This window comes from Quercus robur, chromosome 3, assembly GCF_932294415.1.
Source record: "Quercus robur chromosome 3, dhQueRobu3.1, whole genome shotgun sequence".
In the NCBI taxonomy this organism is placed as follows: Eukaryota; Viridiplantae; Streptophyta; class Magnoliopsida; order Fagales; family Fagaceae; genus Quercus; species Quercus robur.
Window position 1 is genome coordinate 60783056 of NC_065536.1, and position 22451 is coordinate 60805506.

At 34.1% G+C, this 22451-nt stretch overlaps 2 protein-coding genes and 1 long non-coding RNA gene across 4 annotated transcripts; all 3 read right to left on the bottom strand.

Moving 5' to 3' along the window:
• LOC126718701 (uncharacterized) lies at nt 1–7336 on the bottom strand. Of its 2 annotated transcripts, XR_007653028.1 has the most exons (5): nt 6313–7336; nt 4716–4790; nt 4488–4616; nt 1685–4354; nt 1–622 (listed from the first exon to the last, which is right to left on the bottom strand). It is a non-coding gene; the product is annotated as an uncharacterized LOC126718701 (long non-coding RNA). The 2 variants fall into 2 exon arrangements; XR_007653027.1 differs by having other exon boundaries at nt 4716–7336.
• Nucleotides 7337–7491: 155 nt separating this feature from the next.
• LOC126718702 (uncharacterized) lies at nt 7492–14663 on the bottom strand. The gene is made up of 9 exons (XM_050421016.1): nt 13995–14663; nt 10888–10987; nt 10006–10785; nt 9802–9894; nt 9661–9712; nt 9530–9593; nt 9406–9450; nt 9240–9332; nt 7492–9165 (listed from the first exon to the last, which is right to left on the bottom strand). The coding sequence occupies exons 1-9, from the start codon at nt 14013–14015 to the stop codon at nt 8974–8976; spliced, it is 1440 nt and encodes a 479-aa protein (XP_050276973.1). The 5' UTR covers nt 14016–14663; the 3' UTR covers nt 7492–8973.
• Nucleotides 14664–15082: 419 nt separating this feature from the next.
• On the bottom strand, nt 15083–18686 carry LOC126718703 (proteasome subunit alpha type-4). The gene is made up of 2 exons (XM_050421017.1): nt 18522–18686; nt 15083–15969 (listed from the first exon to the last, which is right to left on the bottom strand). Exon 2 carries the CDS (start codon nt 15956–15958, stop codon nt 15206–15208), a length of 753 nt encoding a protein of 250 aa, XP_050276974.1. The 5' UTR covers nt 15959–15969; nt 18522–18686; the 3' UTR covers nt 15083–15205.
• Between the last annotated feature and the right edge of the window lie 3765 nt (nt 18687–22451).

Below are 22451 nucleotides of genomic sequence, written 5' to 3' on the forward strand. Positions count from 1 at the left end.
TAGTATCTTATCATTCCCACATCATTCTTATACCTGTAGCTTAATGAATTCAAACATTGCCACATTGGCAGCTAGACTTAATTTTTTTTACAGTTCATTCCTATAGATGTAGCTTAATGAAATCAAGCATTGCTGCCACATTGGCAACTAGATTTGATGTCTTTGACTGTTTGTCTTTGCCATATGGCATATACAGAATGCACATATAGTAGTGCTAGTCTGCTAGACGGTAGACAAAATGGAAACATCAAGATCAACTCTCCATGGTAATTTATTACATTAAATTTTTAGATCACATATTCCGAAATTTCTCATAGTAATATAAGGGTGTTAAGCAATTTGGTAGGCCCTGAAGCAATTCACTTGTAAACTACCTTATTGAATGCTCCAATAGCTTCTTTGCCCATTCCAGTGAATCTTTTCTTGCCGATTCTTTCTCCGAAGTGTTATAAACTCATTAATGTGCATCTTTCTAACAGGTTCCAGAGCATGTACTCACTTACCATTATTCACCTTAACTGTTTTGCAACCACCAGTCGCATGATGCATCAGATTTGTTGTGGCCAAGTTCAACAAACATTTTTGACACACTGCACTGAACCAAATATTTGCTTTGTAGCCTCTGCAATCAGTTGAGAATCATAAGAAATAGGGCACCAATATCTAATAAACATTTAAGACTGTATAAGTCATGAAGTAGAGATCAAGCCCAGATTTTACCAAAATTAAAGGCATATGATGTATATTAAAAATAATAACTAATAAGAACCAATGGAAGATTATAGTGTTTATGAATCCTCAAAAAAGAAAAGAAAAAAATATAGTGTTTATGAATTTGACATCAGAAAGAAGAAAGTAGAGAAAGGAAAAATGTTAAAACAAACCAAATAAATATTTAACTTCTTTGGTCATCAAGCACACCTGGTCATGCAAGTTCAACCTAATCAAAGCTTATCATTCATTTTCTAGTTCACAATTCCAACTTAACAATAATAGCCAATACTTTCAAAGTTGGATTTGACCCAACTACACTATAGTTTTATAAAGCAGTTTGCTTTATCTACAGTAGCTGACCCCAAAATTTTGGGACTAAGGCTTTATTGTTGTAGACTTGTAGTATTGCTTATCTACAATCTTAATCAAATGTCACAGAATGAGGTATTCCAGTGATGAGATTGCTGAAAAACATTAGAGGAAATAAGTACTTAAAGTTACAGAACAATAGTTAAAAACATTTTTGCAAATTAGTTACAGAATAAAAAGCAACTCTTATTAGTGCATCTGTTTCTCTCCAGCCACTCCCACATTAAAGCCATAGAATAATCCACCATCACCTCAAAGACATAGCAACAATTTGCAACTCTCAAGGCCAATGATCTATGCAGAGTCAAGGATACCATGCATGAATGAAAAACTTAAAATGTTACTTATCAAAATAGAAAAGAAAAACTTCAACTGTAATTTCAAGGAGACATGGCAACAATTTGCAATTCTCCAACTTAACTCCTTCCATATAATTTCATCAATATGGGAGCATGTCAAGCACAATTTTCTTGATGTTCTTCTTGCCGATTATGGCTAATTCTTTAATGGAATTTCGTGGTACTTCTTCTCAAGCCATAATCTTTAATGAAATTTCGTGATACTTCTTCTCAAAGAAAAAGAGTTGTCATCGCCTTTTTACCTTCCCCGTCTGGATATAGATCCTAGATTCTTGATGCCACCTTGGACTGCATTTCACAGTGTACTTTTAGCAATGAAACCATGTCAAAGTTCTCCTAGTAATAAAGGAATAGCTATTTATGAGTTTCCCTTCAACTTTCTTAAATGATAAAATTTCTTCCAGGCCCACTAATTCAAAGAAACAGCATGTTAATTGTTAATTTCCAAGATGAACCAGCAGAACAGAAAGGGTTAATTATATGACATGATCATTCTTCATTTTTTTTCAAGTTTCATACTCAAGAAGGCACATAACAAAAACACCAAAATTCAATTCTATCAAGCGCAACAAACTACGGCATACATAAAAACTTAAAGAGGATCTACAATTACCATCACTATAAAGTGAGAACTCCAAATTTTGTTCAAGCCAGTAATAGTAACAAAGAAGGTAAGCGAAAAACCAGGTCAAGATTTTTATTTTTCTCAATTAGCAGCAAGAAAAATGAAACCCACTCTCATGTTACAAGCGCTTTTATCCTTAGGAGTAAAACCAATCCCCTTTTCTCAGATATTTGCTAATGTAGTGCTAAAGAAGTATTTATTCAACAGTTTGTAAACAACCCCCCTTTTTCAAATTAATTTAATCAAGAAAAGAAATAGATTTCCTTGCAAACAGAATCCAATATGCAGTAATTAATTAGCAATTCTTAGAAACTAGAATCAAACAAAAACTCTAATCTTCCTCGGTATTCAGGTTTCTCGCACTCCAAAGGGCCTACATATCTGTCAAACAAGGTATATTTCAGATTTACTTACTCGCACTCACATGGCTGATGCAAAACCTTCCAAGTCACCTTGTTCTTCTACCTCTAAGCTCTCTAAATATGATGGTGACTTACTAAATGATCCTACTGTCTATCGGCATATTGTTGGCTCCTTACAATATTGTACTCTCACTCGTCCAAAGATTGCTTTCTCAGTTAATCAATTTTGTCAACATCTACATGCTCCAACTTCAACTCACTTATCAGCTGCAAAGCGTGTATTACGCTATCTTAAGGGTACACCTGATCATGGGTTGTTGTACTCTAAAGGTTCTCTCCAACTTAATGCCTTCTGTGATTCAGATTGGGCTGGTAGCCTTGATAATCGACGCTCTACTTCCGGATTTTCAGTTTTCCTTGGTGATTGTCTTATTTCTTGGAGTACTAAGAAAGAAGCTGTTGTTTCCTGGTCTAGTACTGAAGCTGAGTATCGTTCCTTAGCCATCACCACAGCTGAACTTTACTGGTTGCAAATGTTGTTTCAAGAAATTCAGATTCCTCTTAAGGTAGCTCCTGTGCTGTGGTGTGACAATGTCAGTGCACTTGCCTTAGCCTCTAATCCGGTGTTTCATGCCCGTACTAAACATATTGAAGTTCACTACCATTTTGTTAGCGAGAAGGTAGTCAATCGTGACATCATAGTCAAGTTCATCTTTACCCTTGATCAGGTTGCTGATATTTTTACAAAAGGATTGTCCTCATCACGTTTTGTTTATCTCAAATCCAAGCTGATGGTTGTTCAACCCCCATCATCTTGCGGGGGGCTGTTAAGATAACAGATCAATAGGATCAAGCTAATCCTATTGATGCTAGTTTTGAGAAAGATAAAGATAAGCACCAAGTTCAAATCTCATCATCTCAAGATTAAGATAAGACCAAATTTCCAATAAAACAGAGCTGCTGCAGAATATTGAGATAGATATGCATACAACTGATATTTAATCTTCTTGTATTTGAATTGTTGCTATATCTTTTCAGGTGTAATAGATTTAGATGTATAGCTATATAAATATTAATGCAAATACACTGGTTTTGGTCATTGAAGCCAAAACCAATTCCCCAACTTTATTTTCAGACAGGATGTTGTGGTGAAACAAAAATTAGGCTCCAAAGATAATATGCAACTTCCATGCTCCAAATTAATGAATTAGAAATAACAGTAACCCTTGCAAATGCAATGTCATATAATTACCTTATATCCCAAAATGTATAAACTAAATTTCATTTCTGGAAAGTCCAATCTCTTAAGTATCTTAAAAATGTCCAAAAATCATTATCAATTTTTATTTAGAACAATTGATAGCTATCCAAATTTCTAGATCCACTCCAACATGCCAGAGATTAAATTTAAATGGCTGAATTGATAAATTGGTCTAAAATGTTAAGGTATTTATGTAGCTTAGTATAAGGCATGTTAAGAAATACGAAACAAATAATTACGTGAGCATCATCATGAAATCATAAGCTCAAAGAAACTGTGAAATATCCTAGAAATAGAGACACCACAAATCAATACCACACATTAAAGACTGTCTTTAGGTGTGAAAAAGAAAAAGAAGAAGAAGAAGAAGAAGAAGAAGGTGTTGATTCAATTTTTCTTTTTAAAAAAAACAAATCCCTTCCTAAAATTCATGTCAGGAAGTTGCCTCAATAACATTAGGTCACAATGCAGAAATTGACCACTCATATGAAGATATGATTAAGAAGCTCAACACCAAGAAAAAGACACGATACATACCCACAACTTAAGGAATTGAAAAGTGCAAAGAATGTCAATGTTACCTTTGGCTTCCAAACTTTTCTCAGACCAATTTTTTTTACTTTTTCACAATTTTCTGGGTGATTCAGCCAAATCCAAATGGGTTCTTCACAAAATCAAATAACAAAATGTGAAACAATGAGATCTAAACCAATGCACAAGACATTAAACTTTTTATAAGAAAAAGGGGAAAATCAGAGAAAAACCAGGAAACTAACTAAAGATATAATGCTACTGACCTATTTATTGATCATGAGGAATTGTGTGAAATTGGCTCCAAAAGAATAGCTGTTCTAGACCCCCCAAACAAAACCTCGTGCTGTCAAAGATGAACTAGAGCTCACTCAAATTCTCTTCAGCCACAGTCCCTTGGAGAGCGAAAAAAAAATCAAGTGATTGAGCAAGTAGAATGAAGAATTTTTCCATGCATTAAAATTTTAGCCCTAAATTGAGCCCACAGCTCTTACCGTAATTGATATTGCAGCCTTCTTCAAGCTCACTACTGTAATTAGTATCATTTTCACTGACCAACTCACCATGATCTGAATTAAATTCATCAATTTTACCATTCACAAAAGAAACATAGAGATTATAATAGATCACATATGATTATTCGAACTTAATCTAACCCAGGAGAAATAAATCAAAGGCTTAAGTGATAAATCCGTGAAAATGAGTTCAATATCTCATATGTACAAAAGAAGTTGTGGTCACTGAACTTGGCATTTGGTTGGTTTAAACTTCAAATCTCACAAAACATATATAGCCACAATTTCGGACATTAAAACTGCACAGGATAACAACATCATCTAACACATTTATGCTTCAATTCTTAAATGCAGCAAACATGGATCTAATATGGAAGAAGACAATTTTTAATAATCAAGATAGCAAAATGGCTTAAAGATCCTTAAGCATTTCATTCTTTGATCAAGTTTCCAATCCTAAAAAGAAACCAATTGGGCATAAGTCCTAGTGGAAGGAAACAAAAAAATCGTTTAGCTGTGGCATAAATGCATAAGGAAATAATATTGGTTATAGTGACCAGTAAGATGTGTATGAAGTATGAATTATAAATACCATAAGATGGAAAGTGCAACAAGTACATAATTTCATCAATATCAACAACTTCAAAAATATATCCAATCATAGTATTCTTTAATCCACTGAAAAAGATTTTCAATATAGATGCTTCTAGTTTTTTTTTTTTTTGAGAAGTATATAGATGCTTCTAGTATTGCAAATGGTGATACTTCTATTTGAGCTATGCATGCGCATGGAGCTGCAATGCATCATATAATTGAAAACTTGTTGATTTGAAATTGTTTAAATCCAATGGACAACATGCTCCTACCAACTTGGTTTAATATTTGAGAATGATTTCCTAATACACTCGGCATAAATGATGATATTTAGGAGGAATAAGGATGGCTTATAGATTTGTGGAAATTTTATGTATCATATGAAAGTTACACACAAGAATTACCATGAAGTGCTGCTACGACCAGCCTCCATTTCTTGTTTTTTATGAAACTCCAATAGCTTCATCTATTTCTTTTTTTCTTTTTCTTTTTTATGGAAAAAATTACAATAGCTAAATAACAACATATACCCTCACCCAATAACTGATTCATTTACAATAGATACATAGTATATCTGCTAAGAGGAGAAAGGTTTCAATGATGAGGAGACACGTTTGCAAGTACGTAATCTGCTAAGAAGTTGGAGGGTTGATGTTATATATGTCTCCAAGAAGCAAAAATGGGATAAAAGAGTGATTGAAAAAGATGATGAGGCAGCAGGAGAGTGTGTTGTGTCTTGCAAATTTCGGAATGTGGCAGATGGTTTCGAATGGGTATTTTCAGGGGTGTATGGAACTTCTAATGATCTAGCCAGGAAGTTCTTGTGGGAGGAACTAGCAGGGGTACACAGCTGGCTGTCTTTACCATGGAGAATCGCCGAGAGGAAGGGAGCTACAAGAATCAGTTCAGGGATGGGGGATTTTTCTGAATTTATTTCAGATCATGATTTGATAGATTTTCCACTGGAAGGGGGTAGTTTTACCTGGTCGAATAATCATACCCCACCTTCTATATCTCGCCTAGATAGATTTTTGGTATCTCCAGAATGGGACGGCCATTTCCCTGCTTTGAGTCAGGGGCTACTTCCAAGGGCTGTGTCAGATCACATTCCTGTATTGCTGGACAGTAATTTAGCAGAGGAAATAGTTCTTTTAAGTTTGAGAATATGTGGACAAAATCAGAAGGTTCAAATCTCTAAAGTTTGATTTGAGGACATGTAGCAAAGAAAATTTTGGAGATGTGACAAGACAAAAAAAATAAAATTTCGGGGGAAATCAGAGAGATGGACTGGCTGGAGGACACAGATAACTTTCATGAGGAAGAAAGTTTGGAGAGGGAAGCAAAGAAGGCAGAGCTACAAAATTATCTGTTATGGAGGAAATCAGCTACCAACAAAAATCCAGGGCACTGTGGTTGAAGGAAGGGGATAGGACTACATCCTTTTTTCATCGTCTGGCCAATTCGCATCACAGGTACAATCATATTGGTAGTCTTAAAGTGGGTGAAGATATCACCAATGATCAAGATGTGATTAAGGAAATTGTGGGGCAGTTCTATAAGGATCTGTATCAGGAAACGGAAGCATGGCGACCAAAATTAGATAGGATGCCTTTCAATTCCATTGACAGAGCTAGTGCAGCTCACTTGGAGTGACAGTTTGAGAAGGAAGAGATCCTTCAAGCTCTCCGAAACATGGATGGGGATAAAGTGCCTGGGCCAGATGGTTTCTCTTTTGCCTTTTTCCATGGTCTGTGGTTAAAGGTGATATCATGCACTTTTTCTCTGAATTCCATACCAATTGTGTTTTTGAGAAAAGTTCAAATGCCATCTTTGTGACTTTGATTCCAAAAAAGGCAGGAGCTGTCGAAGTTACAGATTTTAGGCCGATTAGCTTAGTGAACAGTGTCTATAAGATACTGGCTAAAGTCTTGCTTAATCATCTTAAGGGCAAAGAATAAAAATCAGTTCAATTTCAATACAGATAAAGTAAAACAGAAGATAAAAAGAATAAATAATGACTCTTAATATACAAAATATGAAATGTCAATTTTAAAGCATCACTCTGTATATAGAATTAGGCTCAACATATGTACCCACCCTATATTGCAGTGATTTGATACAAATTAATTAAAAGGAAACACCAAAAAAAAATTTAAAAAAAAAAATGAAAAAACAAAAAAGGGGAGGACCAAGAGGATTTAAGACCTAAAAGCAAATGGCTTTAAGTAAAAAAGGCAAGAAAATATTCATGCAGCCAACCCAAGTAATTAAGATAACACTCTGCTAAGCATGATTATTCAAACTCATCTTGTCCACCAAAAAGCTTTTCTTACACTAGTCAACAATGCTAACACACACATTAATTCCATTTCCTTACCAACCATATTTTCAGTTTCAAAAATGCCTCACCCATTTTAATTAATTTACCTAGAAAATATTGTAAAACCAGATTAGGCACACATTACACATCTGATAATCATAAACGTATATGTTAGATTCTGGTATAAGAAAGTCTACGGTTCTAAGTAATGCATAAGTCTACGGTTCTAAGTAATGCATTCATGTTTGCATGATGTTTTTCCAAACTTTGGAACTTACAATAAAGAAGATAAATCAATTACAAAGGGTAGAAATAATGAAAAAAACATAAAGCTGGTACTAATTCCAAAAATGTTTCTCCAAAAGCAATTAATTCTCATTCCAGTTTGCAATCATTAAAGAACATGCAGGCAACAAGCAGGTTTAAAACTGTTATTATAAAGCAAACCTTTGATAAGGTTTTCCTGCTTTAAGAATATCTCTCTGAGTCTACTATGTCCGCAAGGATTGTACTTAAGGTTAAAATTGTCAAATCAATGGAATGTGCTTTTATTGGCATGGACATCCAACAAATCAACATTCAGATCATACCTGGATTGCAATTTCCTTCAGTTAGACAAACAAGGACACATGCAAAAACACATATAGACATGGAGAGAAAGAGAGAAGCTTTCTTCTAGCAAATAGAAATCAAGAGAACTATAATAATGCATACCCTGCCAAGTCCAGGCTCTCAAAAACCTCCTTAAGAGTCATATTTCCATCTCTAAATATGACAACCTATCCAATGTAGTTATAGATTGTAATTAAGAAGCATCAGCAAAGTGAAATTGAAAAGGGAGAGAGTTTATAAGACATATCAAAACAGTACTGCATATGGTTGGTGCAACTAATGTTGGTTGAAACTAGAGATATGCCCGACTTCCAAAAACGAACGTTTTGGAGGGGAAGACAGAACAGTTTCTACCTCATCAGGTTCTTTTCTTAGCTTTGACTTGATGAAGCGTAGGAGACGCTTCTGGTTCATGCATGCAGAATGATGCACATGTGTATCAACTTTTCTGATACACACAGTACCTGTGTTATTATTGAGAGAGCTTTGAATTTTTCCATGCACATTCACAGTATCTGAAATCAAATACTATAGCCCTAATTACAAGAAATCCTGAAGTCACCAATACAGTGTTGTTTTAACTTTTAAGTTATAACTTTCAATTCCACTATGTAGACAAAAACAAAATATAAAAAATTAAAAACCATACAAATGCAAAAAAGAGATTTCAACTTTTAGTTCCACTATTTAGACTCCCCAGCAACATGAATTCTATTTTTTTTTACCGGAAACACGAATTGTGGCCAGCAATGCATAAAGATTCTCCCTATTTTCACCTATTGTGCTTATATGAGTGACGTATCTACTGTCTTGATCACCCACTATAGGTAGGTCATGTAACTTCTCTTTGTATGCTTCAAACCGATGAAGATCATCTTCTGATTCTGGCAACTGAGTGGTTATCTACAGAATGAGAAAAATATTAATCTAATTTCATGTAAAAAAATTTAAATTTTCCAACAAATTAAAAACATTACCGTGATTTGATAGGCGACAGAACCAAAATACTTCCACCTCCTATGAAACTCAACTATTGGGCTCAATACTGAGTGTTTGATGTCAGAATTTATCTGCATGAAAAACATTTAATTACTATGCTGTTTTATTATTATTTTCTTAAAAAATCACTTAATAAAAACTTACCTTGTCTGTGCTCTTCGTATACTGAGCATATAACTTAAGCACACCCTATAATTTGAAAAAATAAATAAATAAATAATGTACATATATAAAATCGTTAAGATTTAAAAAATAAAAAATAAAAAACCTCAGTAAAAGGCATAGCAGTAGTTTTCTCCTTTTGGATCTGGAAGCTTTCCAACAGTTTGTACCTGTATAAAAATAAAAAAATAATTTATATATATATATATATATTTGTATATATAAGATGATACTTACAAATCGTTCACTGGATTCTTCTCTTTCTCTTTGTGTAGATGATTAACATCCACTGTAATAAAACAAAACAAATGTTCAGCCAAGCGATATATGATTTTGGGTGAGTACAAGATATCATTATAACTTAAAATAAATATAAACCTAAAACTTCTTCTCTTGGATTATCTTCCTCCTTGCACCAAAATTGAATTATCAACCTCGAAATCTCCTTATTTGTAATGAGGCTTGCCAAGACTATAACAGGAAGTTCAACCCCAAAAAAAAAAAAAGTTTAAACATTATGCAACCATTTTATATAAATAAAAATTATAAAAAAGAATCTTAAAAAAAGTTCACAAAATTTACCATCAATGTTTTCCAAAATTTGTTTTCCAATTGGGTCGGCAATATTGAATTCCGGAAATGTGATGGTAGTAGCATCTCCCGATGTATCAGTTGGAATAATAATTTTGTTCCTAAAACTATTGAACAAAACTTCTTTAAAACCAGCTGGATATCCGGTTTCTCCATCCCAAGTTACATACGTTGACTCATCAAAAAACTCCGAAAATCCATATTCATCATCCCCACTCCATTTAGGGTAGTCTGTCAAATCATAAAACTCATGTGAAGGTAGAACTCGCATTAAGTCACCTCCATTTTCCTTTGCAAAGTGGATGTCACATCCTAATTTTGCAAAAGAATCAGCCACTGTGTTGATATGACTACTAATCCACTCAAACTCAATGTTGCAATCCTTTTCCTCAAGCATCTTGGATCTAATCATCTTCAAAGTTTGGTCAACTTTAGTCTCTTTGTATTTCTTATTCCGACTGAGTTTAGCAGGAATGTAATTTGAATCCATTTGAATATTAAAGTCATTTAATTTATACCTATCAATAATCAACTTTCCCCATCTATATGCAGCCTTCACATCTAAGTCAAGAACTTCTTCATTGTCATTGATAGTCCATGACGACCCACAACAAATCGGGAAGTAATCCTGATCACGGACTACAAATCCCGTGCCGCCCAATTTTTTTCCCAAGTTTGCTCGGTACCTCTGCACTGCAGCATTTATATTTACTGTATATAGGTGCTTTTGACTTGGTTTCCATGATGAATTATGGACACCACTTGAGGTACCTGAAATTTAAAAAAGTAAACAAGATAAATAATATAAATTCTCAAATAAAACTGAAAAAAAATATACATATGATAGCACCTTCGTGAACTATGCACATCTACCATAAATTAAAAACTTTTTTTTTCCATGATAAGAAGAATCTCTCAAGATTCCTCTTGATTTGCAGTAGAACGCAAACATCATATGCAAAACTTTTTGAACCTGCAAAAAGACAATATAAAAAAAAATTAAAAGAATCCTAGTGATATCCACAAAAGACAAAGCAAACAACACTCCAGGTTTTGCTGCTATTGTGATGAATTGAGAAATCCTGGAAACTCACTTAGATTTCTAATTGAAAAGTAATCCAAAATATCATTATTTAGGATAATCAGAACAACCATTGTAAGCATCCAAATCTTGATAGCAGCAAATCAACAATACAAGGCATTGAGATTCCCCAGGTAATTTGAAGGGTTTGCAGCACAGTTTCTCCATGTAAAAAACCCATTCATTTAAGAACTCTTTAGAAAGAGTAGAACCACAGCGTCTTACTGTTAAATTATTTTGAGATTTAGTTATTTGAGGCCTCACTTGATTACATGATCTCTACATTTTTCCCACCTACACTAGAATAATCCAAAGGAGAAAAGTGCTCTACAAAGATTTTACTTTTTTAGTGAAGTGTGATTTCTTTCAGGCAAGAAATTGCTAATTAGTATCTCTTTAAGCATAAAAAAGCATATTTAAGCATCGCCCATCATTCTAGCACAACAGTCCTTAAGTGTTTTTAAAAACATGAAAAATCAATCTCAACTGCTTGAAAGAAAATTCAAGTTTAGTTTTAACACCAAAGTATTACAGACCCACAAAATTGCAACTTCAAACAGGCAAAGAAAATACAAGTTCAGCTTCTTCATTGAAGAAGCAGTAGGAATACAAGTTCACCATCTTTGTTTGCAGGACAAGAGCTGAGTAATAGGCATTTAGGTTCTTATACTGGATAAACTATATGTAAGCTCCTCAGAAGCAGGTTTTGAGGCAAAAAGTAGCTTATTTACAAATAGGGTCTGGTTAACGGATGCCTTTAAGGCATTTGTTAATGGGTCATTTTAGAAAAGTTTTGATACCATTTTGATGGAAAATATAAAAAGATGTCAAAAAAATCAGTTGTTCTTTTCTTTTCCCATAAAAAACTTCTAAAAATATTTCTTAAATTAATGCCCTTAGGGCATTCGTTAACTTTTCCCTTACAAATATAAGCATATGCTAGTAGTATCTATTGAATATATATGTTTGTTTTCCGATTATGCAGGAAGGGTTTATGTGGGTTTGACACCTGAAGTAGATAGGAATGATGATCACCAACAAGAACTTCAAGAAGAATATACTGCTGGTCCAGAAGTCAATTGAGTTAGCACCACCAATTGTGGTAGTGATCACATAGAGAAAGTGAACAAGGACTACAAAGATCCTCTAGAAATTCTTGAACACGTGAAGGTTAACAATACACTCAAATCTCCAATTTCAACCATAAAAGGTGTTTCCAAGGATTCCAAAGAAGAGGATTTGAGTTTTATTAGAGAGGAGCAGATTTAAAAAACAACTTAGACATGTGTTCATTGAGTTTTACCACAAGCTTGGTCTGCTAAAGCACTACAGGTGATAAATTGCAAGTTGGTGTCTACAATAAGACAAGGTCTTGCTTTTTATGCCATTTCATTATTTTGTGCTTATTCATTTTGCAAATGGATGGACCAGTTTTATGAATCTTATAGCATTTTTTAAGATCATGGAAAAGTATGAAAATGTCAGATTCACACTTAACAAGTATATTGTTCTTTAGATTCCTAAGTTGCATACACTTATATAAGTTAGTCAAATTAAATTATAGAAATTTCATTTCGATAATAGTATTCTAATGAAAAATGCTTAACTTATGTAGATCACATCAAGGAGAGCAGCCATATTATACATGTGAATAGTGGATAACAGTTACATTTTTTTTTTTTTTTTTTGTTGATAAACTACAATATAAATATATATATATATATATATATATTGTGGGGGCCTAAGGACCGAGGAAGGGTACAACGAACTATGGTTGTCACTGTAAAGGCATTGTGAGTCCGAAGAGGGGATCTACCCGAGGATAGAAGGAGAAGAAACAAAAGACTTCTGGAAAGTCCAAATAGGGAGGATGGGATTTAGAGAGAGAATCATGGTAGGTGAAGGAAGTTTCCAGTGAAAACTCACCTACTGCCTCTGCATTAAATTATTGGCAACAACTTTATCAGCTGCATTGATGAGGAAGTGACCTAAACAGTGGAATTCACAACTAAACAGCTCCTTCTACTACCTTCAACAGAAGTTTAAGGGGACAAGTGTCATAGGGAGAGTCTGGGTAAGTGGAGATAAAGGGCCAGGATGCAATGGGCTGGGGAGTATATAAAGAAAGGGAACTTCCAGATAAAGGGATCCAAAGAAAAATATTCTATAAGGGCGGAAATTAGATCAAGAACATTGAGAGAAGGAAAGTGAACAGTGTATCATCTAGTGTAATACCTTCGTCCTCGGGCAAACTTGTAAAGAGCCTCTCATATACACAAACTTTGACCTCTGGTTATTCTTTCTCTGTTTTTATCCTCGGGCTAAGCCCCCCTTGTTTTACCCCACTCTCTTTACAAATATCTATTGATTTAGGCCTAGCTAGGTTGCACAAACTTCACTATTCTAAGTGGATTTGGGCTGCTTGATTTTTGTGTCCTTACATATATATATATATATATATATAACTCAAACTAGAACAGATGGACAATCCCTCTTACAAGCACAGTCTAAAACTCCAGGGAGATTGTCCTCATTACAGCATAAAGCATCTAAAGTACAATATACTTGTTACCTTGGCAATTTAACCTAATCTGACAAGGTTTCATTTTATCTTTTGATGTTTGATCATAATATTGGTGAATCTTACATGTCAGATTTTACACGTTAAAATTTCAAAATTTGGATTTTAACTCCTTAAGTTATATTCAATTTAAATCAACAATCCTTCCGTCCATATTTTACGTTAAGTGTCACGTGTGTTTAGTTTGTCCAATAAAATGATGTCAAGTCATTATTATAAAATATGAATGAAGGGGCTCCTATACAAATCGAATATAACTTTAGAGCTACAAGAATATGTAAAATCAAAGCAAATAGGATAACGAGGAAGCAAGGATACCTCAACTGGCGTTGATGCCATGCCTGATGCCTCCCTTCCCTTCCAATATCCCCTTTGGCAGCCAAATACCCACAGCAAACCGAAACCCTTCCCTTCTATGGCTTTTTTTGCCTTTTCTTTTTTAACAATAAAATTCACAATTTTGTTACCCTAAACCCTAACACAACACCTCACATGGGCTCGCCACAACGTTTTTTTTTTTTTTTTTTGGTGGGGGTTGGAACGCAACTAGGAAGGTCTAAGAGAAAGTAGACTCAAAAAAATTTTACACTTTTGGTAAATTGTTAAATGATGAGTACAAAATATATATATAGGTTGTTGCTTGAATCTGCTAAAAATGTTGGGCCGGGCTGCTCAAATCCACCTTACTTTAATTGTTTGGTGTTTCAGATGTAGTCTTCCAAGGGGACTCAGCCACGATTATTTCTTTTCTGCAGAAAAAAATAATCCTTGCTTAGCTCCTTCAGGACATGTGAAGTGTGATTTTTTCACATGTTAAAGGGTAATAGGGTTGCTCATGCTTTACCTCACAAGGCTAGGGAATTTGAAGTTTATCAAGCCTGGCTTGAGGAAGTTCCTAATGATGTTGAGCCTTTGGTGCTCCATGGCTTGATATAATACCTTCTATTTTGAATTAATGAAATTTCAGTCTTGATGCTCAAAAAAAAAAAAACAAAAAAATGATAATTTAATAATTGGGGATGGGAGGAGTATTTGAAACTGGAGGTGCCAAGTGAGCTACAAGACTCTTGCTTGTTGCCCAGCTATTACTAGTATTGATTTTACATGTTATGGTAATTCATGTTCCAGTAGAGCCTTGAGATTGAAGGTTGAAGTTCTGGGGATGAACAGTTAGTGTATTTGTGTGATTTCTATCTACATAGGCAGCCTTTGCTTCCACTTTTTAAAAAGAGGAATAAATTCTCAATGTTTTAGTAGTAGTAAAACATTACTTTTTTTTCACAGCTGAAGCCTGAAAAGCTACATGAATGCATTTGGTAATTCTTTTCCAGTAAAGCTTCATTTAAACTAAGCTTTACATCACGCTTATATATAATTGTTCACAAGATGATTAAATAAAGGAGCAATTGTGCAAGAAATAAAATCCATAATCTGGTTTTGCAAATTTATTTGCAATGAAGCATACAATTTGAAACAGAAACATGAGCCCATTAGTCCCAGAACTCATATTTAAACAAAACCAGAAAAGATTAGGAGGCCTCGGCAGCAGGTTGGGTCATTCCCAACTTCACTAAGAGCTTGCTCAGGGACTCTGGTGAGCGAACCTGGTACTTGACATTTCCTGAAGGCAAGAGGAATACCTCAGCCAATTCCAGCTTATCTGAGGTGAGACTTGTGCTGTCCATTGTCTTGCTGAGCACTTTCAGTGCTAGCTCAACTGCTTCTTCTCTTGTGATTTCATCCTTGTAATCCTGCTTAAGCATTGATTGAGCTGCCTGGTTGTTTGCTCCAATTGCTGCAGCTTTCCAACCACCATAGTTTCCACTTGGGTCACTCATGTAAAGCTGGAAGCCAAAATTTTTGTCCCAGCCGGCAAACAGAAATGAAACACCAAATGGACGGAGCCCACCAAATTGTGTGTAGCCTTGTTTGGTATCACAGAGAGATTGGACAAGCTGTTCAACAGGCATTGGTTCTTGGTAAGCATAAGTGTAACGTTGGGCTTGGACTCTAGCTGTGTTGATTAGGATATTGGCATCCGACATTATTCCAGCGACAGCACATGATACATGGTCATCAATCTTATACATCTTCTCAGTTGATGTTGAGGTTTGAAGGAGTTTGGAAGTGACCTTCTTTTCACCAATCAAGACAACTCCATCCTTTGATAAAATCCCAATTGCAGTTCCGGCATTTCCAATGGCCTCCATTGCATACTCAACTTGGTAGAGACGACCTTCAGGGGAGAAGATCGTCGTGCGGCTATCATACCTCCGAGACATTTGATATCACACTGAAACAAAAAGGTCCAAAACAGAAGTTCAATTAAAAGAACAATAAAGCTTTAGAACGGTGTAAGAAAAAATTACGACATGAGTGTCAGTATATATGTTTTAATTGGTAAAGCCAAAGTAAAAGATAAAACAGGGAAAGTTTAAATTCAAAACCTACTGTTTAGGGGGTTTATCAAATTAAATCTTAAGTTTCAAAAGTAACAAATCAAACATTCAGCTCATGTTAAACCCCAAACACAATGATGGTCCACTTAAATGGGAGTGAAGTTTAATTTGTTACTTTTTGAAACCTCAGGTTTCAAAAGCAACAAATTAAACCCTGAGGTTTGTAAAGGTAACAAATTGAAACCTCGGTATATTAAACCCAAACACAAAGGCAGTCCACTTAAATGGGCTGAGATTAAACTTGCTACTATTTAAAACCTCGGGGTCTAATTTGTTATTCTTAAATCTATAGGGCTTAATTTGTTACATTTCTTAAAAGATAGGTTCAAAATGTAAATCCCCCCCCACCCCCCCACCAAAATAAAAACTCAGTTACACGAATGGTTTCTTCAGGTTTGTGTCCACGAACCATTCGATATGTGGATACTAAAAACCGTGTGACACAATCTCAAAAGCTGTATGCTCTTTTCATTTGGGTAAATAAACCGATGATTGAATAAATCAATTATGTTACATGAAAAAGGAAGAACAAATAGATTACTACACAAAGCATTCATGACTTTTAAATCTATAATATTACTCTCCACATGCGAAAGTAACAGTAGAAGCATCAGACCATTAAGATCTCAGAGCAAAATTATGGTGTTGCATATTAAATTTCCAAGTGACTAATGTGCACCAAGGGATCAGGGCAGAATAGTGATGATGCTCGTCAAGTAAAGTGGTTTGGAAATAAATCTTTCAGCCTTTGTACAATAGAAATTATCAAACTCTTATCATAAACCCAAAGAAAGATGTAAAATTATTCAAAACTATCCTTACATGATTTTAACAACTAACTAAAAGAAGCGTGGCAATAAGTGTAAACCAACATTATGCTAATAAATAAATAGTGTAAACCAACATTATAAAGTTCTTTGATAATCAAATCAACCCCTCAAGGTCATTCAGTAAGGCATCTATGTCCCATATAACTAATACCTTGTCAATTTGAATGACCTTCAAACCAGGTAAAATAGTCATAGACATAGTCGAGCTAGTACCCTTAATATTTGTACAAATAAAATTAGAGCAAACTACGTAAACAGATGTCATCCAGATCCAACAGCCATACCAAAAAAAAAAAGTGTTAGTTTTTCAATTCTTATTTTCGTAAGCTGAATTTGTAAACTTAGAATAGATGGAAAATTGTCTGAATACATATACTTTTAGTTGATGGCATAACATGATTTTCATTTTGCTTCCCTGACAGAGTTAGGGATTCTAATGATATAGTTTAGAAACAAAATCTGGACTGCTCCAAATCATGGTTACCCTCACATTTCACATATAAAGACTAGAGTTAAGAGTGTTGTAAAAACTAAAAAGTCCATAAAAGATTAGAGCCTACACTTTTCCCTTTAAATTAATTAATCCTTATGAGCAAGAGCAACAAAAAGTATAGCTTTCTAAATAAACACTAAGTAAAGATAAGGACATGGAAAGTAACCTAAATATGATCCGGTGATCCACAAACTAAATTTTGGAAGTATTTGTAAATACACTATAGCAATGAGCTCTAGCTCAAATGGCAATTCCTTCTCTCATGAGAATGGATGGAGACTATTAGGAGTAATTATTCAGTGCCCTGGGAACACAATAATTGCATGCTCCGACATTTTTTAGATTGTTTTGTAACCTAAATATGATCTTCTTGGACTCTCTCTCTTGACAGCCTCTCTCAATTTCACAATCAACCCCTCATCGGAGCAACACTCCACCAGCATCCCTTTTGCTTTTGGGCTTGTATTTTTGCTTTAAAATAGGGGATAATGTTATGTAATTGATTAAATTTTGTGGATTCTATGCTAACTAACATTTGGGGTATTTTTTTACCCCACTAGTTTAGTATTTTGATATGGGATACACAAGACTATTCATTCATGGATATTTGGATTGTGTATTTGATCAGAGTTGCTCTTATTGAGAAAAACCCAGACTAACTGAAACCAGCCCTACCGACCCCATCAAAACCAGCCCTACCAGTTTGGCTCAACAAGGGTCACTCCCATCAAACCACACTGAACCCAAAACTCTAATAAGGAAACTGTTCCATGTCTATTGTTTTCCCAAGTCTCTAAAGCAACCAAACCAAACAAAAGCATTACAAACCCAAACTAGCAAAAGCCATACAAAACCATAAATAGGAAAAAAACTAGTAGAGAATTTGAAGTAACAGAGTTTCAGCAATCAAGGTCAAAGGGCCTTAGAGTGAACCAAGAACAAAACGAAACCAGCAATAATCAGGAATCAAATTCAAGCAACGCAATCCAGTTGACGCAAAAAATAAATGCATTTTAATAATCAGCTAATTTTGAGCTCGATTTTCACATTGAATTTTTTTTACCTTGAAATTGCGACAAAGATCACTGACAAACTTGGGATGCTTTTGAATGAAAGAGCGACTTCGGAGTGGCCCAAAAAAAGAGTAAGGAGGAGAGGTGTTTGGGATTTTGGCGAATGACAACTTGGGCCAGAAGTAGAACCCCCACTAGGCCTATTTAAATATTTATCACTTATCAAAGCAGTGAAATAGTTTTTTTTTTTAAAATAAAAAGTGTGGGTTTGGCTCCGTATAAAGCATATTTTATTATTTAATTTATTTTTTATATTTTTTTTATACTATTTATAGGTGTTACTGTATTATTTCAACTAATTTTTATTTTCATTTACAATATTTTTAATAAAAAATTTTTAATTTTAACAAAATAAACGGATGAGAAAAATGCTCATACGCCCCTAACTTTAAACTAGTGGCTAAAACACCCTTAAACTTTTTTATTGATTAATTTACCCCTGAACAGCTAAACTATACACATCTGTCAAATTTCTGACTCAGTTATTTCACGTTAAAACACTAACGGAACAAGAGCTTTAAAAATTAATTAAATTACTGTTTACACGCGAGATATTTTTATCGTGTAAAGGGGAGACTAAAAACCCAGATGGGCCACCCAATTCACTCTCCTCTGTGTGGGCCCACTCCATTATAGATATTTCCTCGAAAAGACCCTACCGAAGACCATATAGAAACTGAAAATGATGACAAACTCTTCCTCATCTTTCTCCATTCAATCCCACTCAACGAAGAAAATGATATTTTCTTATGCTTCTACTGCCTCTCTCTCTCTCTCTCTCTCTCTCCTCTGCGGTTGGTCCCTTCTTTCTATGGTTTAGTTAGTTTTTAAAAGTCCCATGCTTCTCCCGTGCTCTTATTCCGTTAGTGTTTTAACATAAAACTAACTGGAGTATTAATTTGACAATTGTGTATAGTTTAGGGATTAAATTGGCCAATAAAAAGGTTCAAATGGTGTTTTGGCCACTAGCTCAAAGTTCAAGGGGTATAGGGCATTTTTTTTCTAAGTGGATCCCAAATAGACCCAAGTTTGCGTTTGGCTCCAGTTTAAAAAGCTAGCTTATTTTTGCTATTATTCATGAGGCCTCACTACACTTTTTGGTATTATTCATGGGTCTCATTGTACTAATTCAACTAACTTTTACCTTATCTCCAGTACTTTCAGCAAAAAGTTTTCAGTTTTAGCAAAATAAACAGATCCTAAACAGACCTAATAAAATAATTAAAAGAAAGAAGAAAACCAAAGACTTTATTTATTTATTTTTATACAGTATCTAGTAATGCATGCATGTTTGAACCTCTCTTCAAGAAACTTGAACCTGATCCTTATTCCTTATCCCACAAAAACTTTATACATTTAACTCTTATATTATTTTAAAAAAATATACCATGTGTGATTTTTTTTAAGAAACATGTGTGATTTAGTGTGCGTTTGGATACCGCTTATTTTGCTGAAAACAATAAAAAATCATTTTTTTTGTTACTGTTCACTTTTAAAATTACTGTTCATATGCCTGATTGCATTGTTCATGTTCCATGAACAGAGCATGCTAAGCCAACAAAAAAAAAAAAACTGAAACACAAAACGCGTAAAACGTGGATGTGAGATGCGCAAAACAAATGGGCCTTTAATTGGACTATCTTTTTCTAACTTTTATAAAAGTAAAGATGAATAATTAAAATTGGACCATCCTTAAGATTTGAAATGACTTTGATTTGACCCCCATAGAAGAAATATATTTGGACCCTTAATTTAGTGTAACATTTTTATTTGAGTCCATAATGAAGAAATTAGAGAGAGAAACATGTTTGTAATTTGGGCAAGTAAGAAATTAGAGATGGAGAGATTTTGTGTCCAGTTGAGCTTGAATCTCCAAACACACTAAAAATGAGAGAAATGACAGAATAAGAGATCAAAGGGAGGACCAAGATGCCTTCCAGACCAAGAGAGGGATCAATGTTCCCCTTTAGGTGCAAGACCTAGAGACAAGTTTAAAGGTGAAAGTGAAGAAGAATTTTGAGATGCGAAAGGCAAAGAAGAAATAAGAAGAGTTATGGGTGTCACTAGGTGAAGAAAATATAATAAGATCTGTGAGTTAAGGTAAACTAATTTTTCAGCAAAAAGCCATTGGCTCTTAAGTGTAGTTTGACATTGATGGAGACATGACACTAAGCTAGGTCCCACTCATTTGCTTAATTTTACAAAAATATCTTTGAAACTCATAATTCATAACTTAAAAATAATAAAAATTTGTTCTTAGTTTTCATAACTCAATTTTAGTTTTTTTAGTATTGTGTTACATGAACTAACCCAAACAAGCTAAGCTAGGATGGGGCTCACGAAATTTGAGATTTAAGTTATTAAAATTGAGAATTGAGTGATGGAAACTAGCAAACCAAACATAGGCTAAGTATCTAGTGATAGTTTTGTTTTCCATATACACAATCTCCTTCCTTTATTTATATATATATATATATATATATATATTATTGGATGTGAATTTCGAAAATCTAACCATTGGATTGCATGTTCCTTATGTTCTTAACATACATGTAAAATTTCATTCAAATCGAATATTATCTACCATTGATTAGTATACTCATTTTATGCATAATTTTAGACCCTAAAAACGGACGAGTCATGAGTTGCTCATTTTTTATTTGGGTTCAAGCCAGGTAAAAAAATTCAAGTTTGGGTTGAGTTAGCAAAATTGGCCTGCTTTGCCATATTTATTAATGCTTGCAATTACCCTAGACCTTTTACTTCTTAATTCTGTTTACTTTTTATTTAATTTCTCTCTCACAAAAAAAGAAAAAGAAAAAGAAAAACGAGGAAGCAAAAGTGGAATAAAAGAAAGAAATTTAATAATAAATCGCTTTCCCTCACCTTACTCTTCTTTTCATTCTCAAAAAAACCTTACTCTTTTTTTTTGTTTTGGTAAGTACACTTTATCTCACTTTCCCTGCCCAAATGCATGACACAGTAAATTAAAATTAAATAATTAGAAGATAGAAGAATACATAGACTTAAAAAAAAAAATTATATGTATGAATCTCTCTCTAAAACTTGAACACCAGCACTTACTCTCTACCCAGAAGAACTTTGTACTTATGAAGAAACATTTAAACCTTATATATATATATATGTGTGTGTGTATGTATGTATACACACACCCTGTGTGATTTTTTTTTTTTCTTTTAGAAACATGCGTGATTTAATTGGACTATCATTTTTCTAATTTTTATGAAAGTAAAGATGAATAAATAAAATTGGACCATCCTTAACATTTGAAGTGACTTTGATTTGACCCCAAAGTTTACAAAAATATATTTGGACCCTTAATTTAATGTATCATTCTTATCTTAGTCTATAATGAAGAAATTAGAGAGAGAAACATGTCTGTAATTTGGGTGAGTAAGAAATTAGAGATAGAGAGAGATTTTGTGTCCATCTAAGCTTAAATCTCCAAACACACTACGAATGAGAGAAATGATAGACTAAGAGATCAAAGGGAGGACCAAGATGCCTTCTAGACCAAGTGAGGGCTCAGTGTTCTCCTTCGAGTGCAAGACCTAGAGACAAGTTTAAAGGTGAAAGTGAAGAAGAATTTTGAGATGCGAAAGGCAAAGAAGAAATTAGAAGACTTATGGGTGTCATTAGGTGAAGAAAAAATAACAAGTTTTGTGAGTTAAGGTAAACTAATTTTTCAGCAGAGAGTTGTTGGCTTTTAAGTGTAGTATGAAATTGATGGAGATATGACACAAAGCTAGGTCCCACTCATTTGCTTAATTTTACAAAAATATCACTGAAACTCATAATTCATAACAATGAAAACTTGTTCTTAGTTTCCACAACTCAAACTTAGTTTTTTTAGTATTGAGTTACAGAAACTCATCCAAACAAGTTAAGCTGGGATGGAG

Bases quoted from the DNA above. Each gene is read 5' to 3' on its own strand.
- LOC126718702 (XM_050421016.1), bottom strand. From the start codon at position 14,015: ATGGCATCAACGCCAGTTGAG. The intron at 9,895-10,005 runs GTAAATTTTGTG...TTCCTGTTATAG, and splicing joins AATTTTGGAAAACATTGATG to TCTTGGCAAGCCTCATTACA. The intron at 9,451-9,529 runs GTTTTTTATTTT...TTCAAATTATAG, and splicing joins CTGCTATGCCTTTTACTGAG to GGTGTGCTTAAGTTATATGC.
- LOC126718703 (XM_050421017.1), bottom strand. From the start codon at position 15,958: ATGTCTCGGAGGTATGATAGCCGCACGACGATCTTCTCCCCTGAAGGT.